Genomic DNA, 12,956 nt, shown 5'->3' with positions numbered 1-12,956 from the left:
GTAGACTGTTTTGGAAGTCCACTGCAACAGACTTAGGCTACTACGCAAGGATTGGGCTAAACCTCCATCTCCACCCAGCAAGCTTGACAGTCGGGCTGTGAGTAAGTTGAAATGATTAAAAATTTAAAATTTCTGGATTAAGCAAAATTAAAGTAAAGCTTTGTTTACAAAGAGCTCAATCTTAAATTCAAACGCAGCATCATTAAATAAGTGAGGTAAAATGTTTGTGAATCTGAAAAATGAGTCTTTATTAAATATATAGTATAATACTTTGTCAAGTTAAAAATTGTAAACTGTGTTTTGTACAGAATCAGATGTTGCTGGAGGCCAATCGATCCCCCCCCCCCCCCCCCGGTCCGTGCCTCAGTATTCTTAGGAATACCATGACTGGAGTGACCTTCCTTGGTGACCCCAGCACAGGAAGTTGATTACCCTGGGGCACCATGATATACGCCAACCAACCAGTTCCACAACAGGTAGAGCAATACCAGGAAAAATACTAGTATTCTTTCATAGAGTTCATTAGATTTGTATATTCATGTACATGCCTCTATATTACAACTCAAAGAATGCTGTTATATTGGATTAAAAAATACTTCCTCTGCAAAGCAGAGGAAATACTGTAAAAGCTATTTTCTATTGCATAAATGCCTTGAAATTAAAGAATTGAATCTTTATTCTTTTAATATTTAGCATAAGTTAGAATTCACCTATATTCCTTTAAATTTCTATGTGTACTTGAAACCCATTAATTCAAAACTGAACAAAAAATATTGAGAGAGAAACAGTTGCCCCATTTCTGTATTTTTTATACAGACTCCAGTGTTTTACTGGGAGCTGGAGATCTGTTCTTTTGGAGATGGTCAGGAGGAGAGTGGAGCGGTCATCTCGTTTGGCTTCGCTCCGTCGGCCGACAAGAAAGATGGAGCCTGGACTAACCCTGTAGGAACATGCCTCTTCCTAAAGTAAGTCCTTCAGTATAATTTTTTTTTCTATAGTTTTAAATCTGCATAACATGTAGCCTTTAATTCAGGGGAGAATTTTTTCTCTCTGTATGATTGGTTAATTTTGTTCTCAAGACAAAAAAATGTGATCAGCAATAAATGTTCTGTAGCAATGGTAAGGCTCTCCACTACAGTGGGGCCAGTCTACTGCAGTGTAGGAGTGTGAGACTAGACATCACCCTGAATGCCGCGGACATAGCGGGTATAGGGTGGGAGAGGACAGGGGAGTCCCCCGTACAGGGACAGAACCCCAGGGGGAGGGTCTACTTCACGTATAACGGGCACGGCCTCAATGCCTACATGGGTGATGTGTCGGGTGGAATGTATCCTGTTGTTCATATTTAATAAAAGGTGCTGTTTTATAACGCCCTTCCCCTCTCTCCAATGTTTTATTTTCATTTATCTGAGATTCAAATAACAGCAGATTTTGCATAACTTGATATCTGTATGTATGCTGACTGGGGTATATTTTTTTAGAACACAAGAATCATAGCAAACTTTGGAACGAGGCCTTTTGCTTTCGCCGAGGGACAGCAACACAAGGAGGCGGCTGATGGAGGGAATGACCTGACCCGAGAGATCAGGGAGAGTTTCTGTCACCTGCCATTCCACCCCCACACTGATAGTGAGAACGAGGGAAGCCCAAGCCCTGATACCACCATGGAGGAAATTAAAGCCCCGAAAGGGCCCCCCATGTAAAACTGCTAGCATACCAAAACCACAGAATGGTACTTTATCTGTTCACAGTTGATATTACTATAGTTTAAAATACTGTAGACATACTTTTTTTCCATTGGGTCATAATTCCGTGGAATCTTGATTTCCATTTAATCAGCGGATTGAAATTACGTGGATTTCTTAGACTGTCACTATATACGCCTTGCATCTATGTAAAGTATACTTAGATAAATTTCTGTGGAAAATTTGTGACATTGTAACTATATAGTGTAAATTTATACCATGCAGAAAAAAGTACCGGTACTTAAGTTTGACAGCGGAAAACATTATTTACTTATCCTTTCAGTATTTATGAAACTGTGACCTTAAAGAAGATGTCTTCTCCCTCTTTCTAGTCCATCTTAAAGACATAAATTAGAATGGACATTGGAATGAATGTGTTACTGTAGTAAACTAACAAAAGTTAAGTCTTAAAGCCGCTTAACCCGAAACAAGCACTTATTATCTTACACAATAAAAGTATGTCATTTCATAGATAATATGTAAAATTAAATTATAAGATTGATTTTATAGTTTATTACAACAATCCTTACATGGAAAATGCAGATCAAAAACCTTATTGACAAACAGTAGTTCCTGACGGAAGTTAAGTTCTGTTGTGAAGTCAATTTTGAAATAAAATAAGTTTATCGGATATATCTAATAATGAACATAATTCGAACCCGAGTATTTTCTTTTCTATTATTAGAAGCCTTAGTCATAATACATCTTTTCAAAATTAAGAAATTAATTGAATATAATCCATAGTACTTAATATTAATATACATATTTGAAGAATAAAGGAAAATCAGATATTTTAAATGATTTTTTAAAGGAGCTTAAATATTGTCCGTGTAAATGTAATATATGTACTTGTTGTGAAAAAAATGCTCGGGTGTGTTCTTCATGAGATAAACATGTAAGCGATAAATTTAATTTTTCGAAGGTGATTTCACGCAATATCAACAATGATCAACATAGGATTATTTTTTGTCTGACCTAACAAAAATTATTTTTTTAACTTTTGAATTTTGATATCTTTTAAAAGAAAAGGACTTTGGGGATATAATTTGACAAAAGTTGAAACAATTTATGGACAATTATTTTTCAAGAAGAAAATTGATTATGTATTTTTAGCGATTGGAATCGGACCAAGCGACTTTAAGAAGTTGTAATTTCAATGAGCATAAATCTCCCTTCTATAAGTCTGAGCCCAGAAGATTGTCTATCTTTGAGAAATTCCCTTTTCCGTGTACTTTTTGTCCTTCAAACATATACATGTTAATATATATTCCTTAGGCATGACAGATATGGCTCGACATACAGTGGAGCTTCTTAATGAAGAGAATGAGTGGTTAAGGCGATGGACTAGAAATCTGAGGAATACCACAAGATTTCTACCCACTACAGAGAACATTAAGGAGAATCTAGCTAAGTTTACAATAGTTACTTTAGCTATTTTAGTCAAAGTGTTTAGTAAGCTAAGAATAATGCCAGATATATTTGAGACCTTGAAGGAGAAAATGGCCTCAAAAAGTGAAAAATTGGGGTGTTGCAGGCTTTGGACAGGGGGGTGGGCAAGAAATGGGTATGGGAAGATGAGGGTAAATTGGTCGGAGGAGGGCAGTACAGTCGAGAGGGTGCATCAGGTAGCTCTTATGGTAGAGAAGAGACAGATTAGGTCACAGTTTGCCTAGGCCTGGAAGTCAGTCATCTCTGCCATAAGAAGTCTTACTCTGGAGCCGCATGCAACTAACCAGGAGAGGATCCACCGCAAGGACCAGGGGTTTTGTTGTGGGGCTCACCATCCTAGATGCATTTTTTAAAGTAATTTAAAATGTATTTTTTGAATATTAACTTGTTAATTTCCTGTTTTTCAATAATTGTGTTCAGAGGGCTTTCTTTTATTGCCTCGGGCTTGAGATTCAGCTAACATCATGTTTTTCATGTATTTTACTTCTTCCTGATGTTTTTCATAAAGTTTATACAATTGAGTTTTCTGATACAATTTATTTAATTCATGTTCATTTTGTATTTTATTCAGGGTCTGATCCACTTGGCCACCAGTGGGGATGGGGGACCAACCCCTGCACAGAGGCTTCGGAGCTTAGGATCGTGCGCCCGACCAGCAAAGTTTCTTGTGAAAGTACCGGTAACATTCCAAGGCAGGGATCATCACAGAGTTTTTTTGAAGCAATCAAACCATTATAACAAAAACACGACACCTTGATGTCACTTATACTGTGAAGAAACTGTTTAGAATATATCTCTAAGTAAGTGGTAACCAAGGGTACATTTAGAACACATTTAAATGCTGAAATATGCTGAAAAACACTTCATATTCACTAATGGTAGGTGTTCCATGCTAAAACTCAATCATTGACTTAAGGACACACGCAACGTACCTTACCTACTGATAGATTTCAAAGATATTCCAAATTTAAACTTATAATATAATTACATGTTCATAGACAAAAAATCAGCATGCCTTACCAGAGGTTTTGGAAAAGATATCGAATTTTGAAAACTTTTGCATAATTCAAATAAAAATGTAGAAAAATTAAAAAACACAAATTCCAGATTTTAATTTATCAAAAATAGTTTTAAAATAGGTGTACAAATCCACATATAGACATTAAAAATATTGCACACAGGTCCTTCATTTAGTGGAACTCTTCAAGTCCAGGTAAGAAACCAAAAAAGTTCAAACTATGTTGCGTATCGTCGCTGTAATATCAAATTCTCGTAAGTCAAAAATCCCAACTTTTCAGGAGAGAAAAAAAAACAATTTTTTTTCAAAATGTCGCATGTCTTGTGTTTTCCTTTCTGTCCTGGATGTTTTTCAGTACAGTGTCGTATCTCCAGAAAAGCATAGAAACAAACCCTTGCAATGTATTGTAAGCATACGAATCTGATATTAGAACGCTCTAAAATGTATTTTATGAATTAACATCCTCATAAATTGATTGCAGTTACTAAAATTTTTCCTTGATATCAGACTGTCCGTGACATCTTTGTCAGTGCCCAAAGACATACGACCTTTTGTCAGAAATAAAATGCATCCAAAGGACATACGCGCTTTTATGACACGTCTGTATCTCACTTTCTAATTGGCCTACAGACTTGACGTTTTGACAGAACATGTATTCGATATTACAGATTCCAAAATAGCAATAAAAATTTCCCTCCAAAAATCGACTTACGACATTTTGATATTACAGCGACGGTATGACCTTAAGAAAAACAATGAAAATGTTTGACCTTAAGTATATAAGTATAAGCAATATTATTCTATGAATAACTTTTATGGTTGCCATGGTAACACAGTGTAACCATGCAAAACCAGTAACTAAGATTGGGTTAATGCTACTGTCTTGAGGAAAAACACGAAAATTCAAGACTGGCAAATATGCATCCTTAGGACCTTGCAACACCAAAACCATAAGAAAAAATGGGTATTATTGCTACTTTGTAGTGTTAAAATGGAAACAAAGTTAGGAATTAAATTGCCATTTAATCAATAAAAAAATTAAAGAGCTCAACTGGAATTGTCTTATCTGTGAGAACTGAAGTTTAATATCATATATTGATAAAATTTGATGAATAAAACAACACTGTTGCTATGGTTACCAAGAAGGGAAAATGTTTGATTTTTTAACTTTATATCTATATTAAATCCTCAGTGCCAACTTCTTGCATCCACTTTGGGATTGGATGATAGTCAAGATTAAAAGTCAAGTTAGCTGTTGATAAATATCAATCATAAAAGTTTTGGGAATCTAAATTTAAGGGTACGTATCGAAGGAAACAAAATATTTTTCAGGTTTTTAAGGATATATTTTCTGCTTATTTCGATAGCAACGCTCTATTTAAAGAATCTAATCTGAATTTTTTGAAATGAGAAAATTTGGAGCACACCAACATCTTATAAAGTTGATCGTTTGTTATTAGGAAATGGCTTTTTTTAAAAGATAGGATCATTTTTTAACATACATAGTGTTACTTTGAAGGCTCTTTGGGGCATAAAAACTGTGGCAACCATTGCCAACCAAAATGAAATATCATATTTTTTTCTTGGTATGTGTTTCAAGGCTCTTTTTTTAATATTATTTGGTAATATTTCAACCTATAATTGCTTTTCATTTTTACGAGTATGACTTCATAAAATTCAGTGAAATTTTTTTTAAACTTTTGAATACTTTGTTACCATTGTAACTATGTTATAGTTGTTTTACCAAACATCTTTTTCATGTATTTAAAATATCTTACCTTCAACTTTTGGAAACAGTCATTAACAATTGTTTGCTTTGCCGCAAATGTTAACTATGGGGCTCTAAATATGTTAAAAAATGCCTTTTTTCGAACTTTAAGACATGTTGCCATGGTAACTATAAAACATAGCTACCAATTTTCGCCTGATTTCAGTTCAGGGTATCAATGCCTTTTATCATAGAGAGTTTGGAGAAATTCTGAAACTATGCGTGCCACAGCTCCTATATAAAATTTCAAATCATTACAGAGAATGGCTCTTAATTATCTGATGTATTGTTGTGACATTCTCGGCAATGAGTATACAGTCTATGACGCTGGCTGGAGGGGTGTCTCACCCACCCCCGAGTACAGGGGGTTATTGTACATGCCATCTCACTGTATGACTGGAAGGGTGTCTCACCCATCCCCGAGTACAGGGGGTTCCCATATCGAAAATAAATATAAAAATAATAGATTAAAATAATACAAAAATAATACAAAAAAAGTATATTTTTAATGACCAAATTTGGAACCCTTTTTATCTTGGTTCCAAATTAGGTCAAAAATAATACACTTTCTTAGAAATGAAACACAAAAAAATATATTTTTAATATACTTTATTTCTCAGTAAAAATACAAAAATAATACACTTGATGTATTTTTTCTGTATTATTTGGAGCACCTTGAACAAAAAAGATAGGAAAATAATACAAAATGTATTAATTTTGTATCAGTCTATTATTTCTGTATTATTTGGAGCACCTTGAAAAAAATAGGAAAATAATACAAAATGTATTAATTTTGTATCAGTCTATTATTTCTGTATTATTTGGAGCACCTTGAAAAAAAATAGGAAAATAATACAAAATGTATTAATTTTGTATCAGTCTATTATTTCTGTATCATTTGGAGCACCTTGAAAATTAAAATAGGAAAATAATACAAAATGTATTAATTTTGTATCAGTCTATTATTTCTGTATTATTTGGAGCACCTTGAAAAAAAAAATAGGAAAATAATACAAAATGTATTAATTTTGTATCAGTCTATTATTTCTGTATTAAAATCGCATTTAAAACAAAAAAATCTAAAAATAATACATTCTGAAAAATACAAAAAAAATACATTTAGGAGTTCAAAAAAGGTACAAGAATGATAGACAAAAAGTACGTAAAAAAGCTTTAAATAATACAAAGCAGTGCCTAGAAAAGTACTAAAAACGTGAAAAACTTTTTCTTAAATGCAGCTTTCAATCAGATTTTAAAGAGAAATGTCTTTAGATTACTGATTTAGTTACTTTTTGTGCAATTATCTTGATCTTTTCTGTCTTACATACAGTATTCACTCTTCAATTGTCCTCATTTCTAAGTCATGTTTTATCAATCTTATTGTCTTTGTAAATTGTACATTTATAATGAGATATGAATTCAAAAGTCTAGATCTTCTCTCTGCTTTGGGGTTTCTTTTGCACAGCACTTTACTTTGTTGAAGAAGTACATCTCCAGTTTTCTCACTGTCATCCTGCTTGGTCCTGCATAATCTACAAAATAGAATATCAAAATGTACCGAGGTGTATCAAAATTAGATGCACAGACACACACAAAAAGAAATCTTCACATGATTAGCTGATATTGTCAATGTTACACACCTGTAATGCCTCAAGGGGTAGGGTGGGAGGGTGGGTGGGTGTCCTATTCCTGTATAACTAATCAGCTTTTCTTCTATGGCTCTGCAGAGGCACTCAAACTGTAAAAGTAATGATGCTGATAAATGTTTTGCAGAACAGGTAGAAATACAGAGCATTAAAAAATAAAAATATAAAACTGCCAATACACCTGATTGGAATTTTTCATGGCAAAATATTCTACAAATTGAGCCATTATCCCCCCCCCTTTATGGGGGGGGGGGGGTCATTTGATTTGAAATCTTAAAGTGATATTGGGCAAGGAAAATACAGATCATCATATATTGATATAAAAAATAATTAGTTTGTGCCAAAAAAAATCTTTCCTTATCACCTTCTTCTCAAGTCATTTTTGAAATAAATTATAAGTATGCTAAACCATAAATCCATGAAGTTTAGTTGCAATGATTACCCCCCCCCCCCCCCCTTCACATTTCAAAATTTGAATGGTTGTATGCCAAGATGATTTTATCTGTTATTATTCCATGTTTAGGCCTGAGGGATAGGGTGAAATTAATTTTAAGTCATTTTTGGTCCATGTAAATAATATCATTTGCCATTGAAAGCCCGTAATTATCCATACAATTCAAGATAGAAAGTAGCATTACAAAACTCTCTTTCGCCACAAATCCAATATATCTGCATTTAATTTGACCTACTATAAATTGTTTATAAAAGATAACATTTATTAATCTACATTTCACATTTTAAAAATTGAAACTACTGTGCTATTTTATGTAAATTCTTACCGCATATGGCGTTGTTTACACCAGGAAAGCCAGGGCATGATGCTTGAAAAACGCCAACCTCCTTCCGTTTTCGCTTTTCTTTGTTTATAAATGTGATCCATGCTAACATGCTGTAGCTAAACATCTATTTTCTACCAATTTCATCGGCGAATATTAGCTAAATTTTATTAAACATCACCAACTCTCTCAATTCGGTTCGTCGATCTATTTTTCAAAATGGCGTGGGTAAATTACCGTTAACCAATCAGAGAAAAGCAAAGAAAAATTTTAAAATCTGACCAATCAAATAGCTCCTTATTTACGAAGATTGCCGATTTTTAAATATAAAATATTTTTAACAGTCTAAGGAAATTTACTTATGTACGAAGTCTAATAAGTAATATGGAATCAATATAATAAACCCTTGATAATTACTAGAATAATTATTAGGAATCATTTCTTATAATCGTTATTTTTGTTTTTAAGAAATTTTCCGATTACAGATGAGAAAGATTTCTGGTCAGCCATATTGTTTTGTTTTTGTTTTTTTAATCACTAGTATACAAGTTGACCCGTATAATAGACCATAAAGTTCAAGAAGAAGGGTCAATTTAGTGTTAAATCTAAAGCAAAATAGCAAGGCACAGAGCCATGCCCCCTTTTCTCGGCGCCATGTCCTATTTTAATTCCTAACAAAAAATTAATAAATATTCCCAGTGTAGGCAATATTCCTTAGCTGTTCTGTTTATTCAGTGCATACTGATAATCTCTTGTTTACATAACGCAACCAAGTGTGAATTCACGACAGGAAATCACTTCACGCTTGAACACAAGCACACAGCCACCTGGCTAATTAACATGCCTCAGGCTGTCAGGGTAGAAGATTTAACTTGAGAAACTGTCATTTGATTGCATTGATTATGCAAGAATTAGCCCAAGATCAAAGATAATTAACTTGTAAATTATTAACTAATTAAAATCAGGATCGTTTTTTTTTTAAACTGAGAGTAGAATTAAACACAGAGTTGAAGAAAAACTGATATTTTATCTGAATGAAAACAACTTACATTACAACTACTAGAATAATTAAATTGACTGTACTACTACACAAATAACACAGTCCAAGCAGGTTAGAAAAATTAATACTTCCAAACTTTTAATAATTTTTGCACATGTTTCAGCCAACTTTCTCTAGTGTAAATATCTAAACACTGATAATTTAAATTAGGAAACCTACTACTTGCACATCCCTTTCTAGACTTGAACATTGTCAGCTCATTTCTTGAAAGTTATTTAGGATAATTTGAATATGATTCCTTCTCTGAGTGAAAAAAATGCACATATATACTAAAATCTGAAGAAAACATCGTATGCATGGTAATAGCTAGTTGGGACTTTCCATGTGCACAGGTAAATCACGTAATTTCTGAATTGTAGTATGATGCAATCATTTGTTAGCCTGCAAGACCACCTGTTGTGTGATAGATGTAAACACGTGAAAGATGTAAACCCGCTGAAAAGTCAATGTAAACCCGCTGTAAAATCTTCATGCCCAAGACGGAAATATGTCTCTGGATTACCACTGATTGAGATTAACATAAATTTTTGTACCAATTAATTATCTAAGTTCTATATAATTGGATACCAAGATTCCTGAAAAAAATATATAATTTTCTAAGTACCGGGTATGCTATAAACTTATAAAAAAAGCAGCAGACATTTTGCAAGGAATTTCTCTAAAATTTCTAAAGTTCATAGAGACAAATGTAAATAGAAAATATGTCTAAATTTACCCCCCCCCCCCCTAACAACAAAAAGAAATAGAGACCAAATATATGGAATTTTCTGTAAATGTACTAAAATCAAATTTGATACAAAAAATACTGACTGTCTTTCTGTAAAATTACCAAGTCCAAATTTAATATAAAAATAATACAGACAAACTCTGTAAAATTACTAAGTCTAAATTTGATATAAAAATAATACAGACAAACTGTCTGTAAAATTATTAAGTCCAAATTTAATACAGAAATGATACAGTCTAACTGTATAGATTTTTCTGTAAAATTACTAAGTTCAAATTTGATACAGAAAAAATACATCTGGAAAAAAATAAGTCCTGAAAAAATACAAAAATAATACACTGAAAATAATCTAAGTCCAAAAAAATACAAAAATAATACACTGAAAATAATCTAAGTCCAAAAAAATACAAAAATAATATACCGTACAAAATCAAAGTCAAATTTTAATACAAAAATGATATACTGAATTTTTTGTGATAGGAAAATAATATATTTTTTCTGTATTATTTTAAGAAAGTACAAAAATGAATGTATTAAAAATATATTAAAAATATACTTTTCTGTATTATTTTTTGATATGGGTTATTGTACATTTCATCGCACTGTACGGGGATGGCATGTAGGGAGTCGCTTCCCCTTAGAGTGTTGACATCCACCAGCTGGCGACACCGGTTACTCATGTCTGCCTCATTAAGGTTTTCAATGATTGGCATAATTTTGTTTGATGTCTTTTGTAGTGACTTTCGCGTAGGAGGGGGAGTGTTGGTAGAAAGAAGGATTTCCTCACCCCATTATTGCCTATAGGAGTTTGACTAAGGCCAACTTGAAGCCCATAGTTAACAGTGGCAGCTTTCCTACCTGGGGATTTGGTCTCTACCTCCTCATACAGATTGTACCGCCTTGATACATGTAGACACACAGTACATCGAAGGCTCATCCGGCTTCCCAGACCACGCCTCTCTTCTGATGCCAGATCCCACTCAAGCGGTCCATTGCACCCCAGATTTCCTTGCTTGTGGAGAGAGATGACACCTCATTCCACATCTCGGCTGTTTTCCCAAGGTGTAGCAGTCAATGGGAATTTTGATTGGCCAATCTAGATAAATATATCATTTTTAGCCAGGCTTATTGCTTAAAGAGCAATTGCAGACTTATGTTATCTTGTTCAAGGCAGGTTGTTGACCCCATAGTCACCATTTTAAAGTTACGTGCAAAAATATAGTTCTTACTCTCAACCACTTTTGAGGTAATATACAAACGCTAAATAAAGCAATAAAAAGCAACAAAAATATAATGAAGTTTTATCTATATAAAATAAACATAAGTATATAGTAATGACTTTGAAAACTTCATAAGTCAAAGAACATAGTTCATTAGCATAAGGATTTTTGATAATCAGTGTAACCGTAGTTACACATACGAGGTAAAGCAGGAGAGGGAACCAGACTGGCCTGTTTGTTTACATTCAGCTGCGGTACCAGATTAATTCTGATTCTGACAAAATCGGACCATGGTTTTAAGATTGAAAACTCACTGTCAGTGTCTTATCATTTAAATTGATAGTATTAAAATGATTTTTTCATCAGAATATAAACGTTATTCATGTAAGAAATCTGTTCTACTCTGTAATTGAGCTCGGCTCTCTGTATTTCTGGCTTGAGATAGATGGCAGTATACAGTGCATGAGAGCACATATTTGAGTTACTTCCCTTAGACTATCTGACAAGACATAGGAATTTTTTAAAACATCATATAACTTTAATTCTTTGGACTGAATGCTTCTGATTTCTTTTCTTATGTACCTATATGACTTTCAACTGCATGTACATGTATTACATTTTATTTTGCATGTATTTACATGTAATAGTATGTAATATGTATCCCACCCTAGTAAGGTCAATTTTTTCCCATATTTAGTTATGTTAAAGGTAAGTAAGACTTGATTTGTTAGAATTTTTATGAACTATTGCTCAATTATAAATGTTTTATACAAAATTTGACTTTAGGCACTTTGGAGGGCTTTCAACTTTCGGTCTCCTAGAGGCCTAAGGAGATGGTGGCACATGGGCTGCATGAGCATTTCCTGCCCTTTTGCAGCTACGGGAGTTTCTGAAACCATCTGATGCATCTGCTGGAACAGTCTGTTGTACCATGCAGGTAAAATTTTCACATCATTAATTTTCACTCCCTTATTATGGGGCACATTTTGAAGTTTGAAACCATAGTTATGACCCTTTTTGCACTTTGGCATGGTTTTAATTCTCCTTGTTTAAACTTCAAATTACCAAAAAATGATAAATGGTCAGTGCTGTTTAAGGCTTCAGAGACTGAACTGTAATGTGTTATCAAAATTTGGGGTTTTCAGATGGGGGGCACCTGCTATATCTCCAATTTCCATTAGAGAGGAGATGATGAAACTTTTCTCACATACTTAATCAGCAGGGAGGACCAGATAAAGATCATGTAGTATACTGTAAATCACGTTTTATTCGCGAGAACTTTATTTTCGTGTAAATACGCGAGACAATGAGCTAGCGGAAATTTCATTCTCGCGTTTTAAAGTATTCCTTATGATTGTATAGAGTAAAAACAGCAATTCGTGAAAATTATGTCTCGCCTATAAAGAGTCATTGACTATTTCGCGAAAATAAGGTGTCACGAAAATTTAGTGATCCACAGTACTAGAAACATTAACAAAAAACTCTTCATTATCATCAAAAAGTTTGCTAATTAGAAATCTTGAAATTTTGCCTTATTTGCTAGATTT

The 12,956-nt window shown here is 33.4% G+C and overlaps 1 protein-coding gene and 1 long non-coding RNA gene across 2 annotated transcripts; one reads left to right on the top strand and one right to left on the bottom strand.

Moving 5' to 3' along the window:
- Positions 1-382: 382 nt before the first annotated feature.
- On the top strand, positions 383-1,703 carry LOC134235981 (probable E3 ubiquitin-protein ligase HECTD4). The gene is made up of 4 exons (XM_062718160.1): positions 383-476; positions 817-965; positions 1,115-1,334; positions 1,482-1,703. The coding sequence occupies exons 1-4, from the start codon at positions 444-446 to the stop codon at positions 1,701-1,703; spliced, it is 624 nt and encodes a 207-aa protein (XP_062574144.1). The 5' UTR covers positions 383-443.
- A 4,711-nt stretch (positions 1,704-6,414) lies between these two features.
- Positions 6,415-10,376, bottom strand: LOC134235982 (uncharacterized). Its single transcript, XR_009985512.1, has 3 exons — positions 8,406-10,376; positions 7,621-7,718; positions 6,415-7,512 (listed from the first exon to the last, which is right to left on the bottom strand). It is a non-coding gene; the product is annotated as an uncharacterized LOC134235982 (long non-coding RNA).
- Between the last annotated feature and the right edge of the window lie 2,580 nt (positions 10,377-12,956).

Source organism: Saccostrea cucullata, unplaced genomic scaffold (assembly GCF_032062105.1).
Source record: "Saccostrea cucullata isolate Sc308-1 unplaced genomic scaffold, CSIRO_AGI_Scuc_v1 ctg3597, whole genome shotgun sequence".
Lineage (NCBI taxonomy): Eukaryota > Metazoa > Mollusca > Bivalvia > Ostreida > Ostreidae > Saccostrea > Saccostrea cuccullata.
This window is presented reverse-complemented; position numbering and strand designations above follow the sequence as displayed.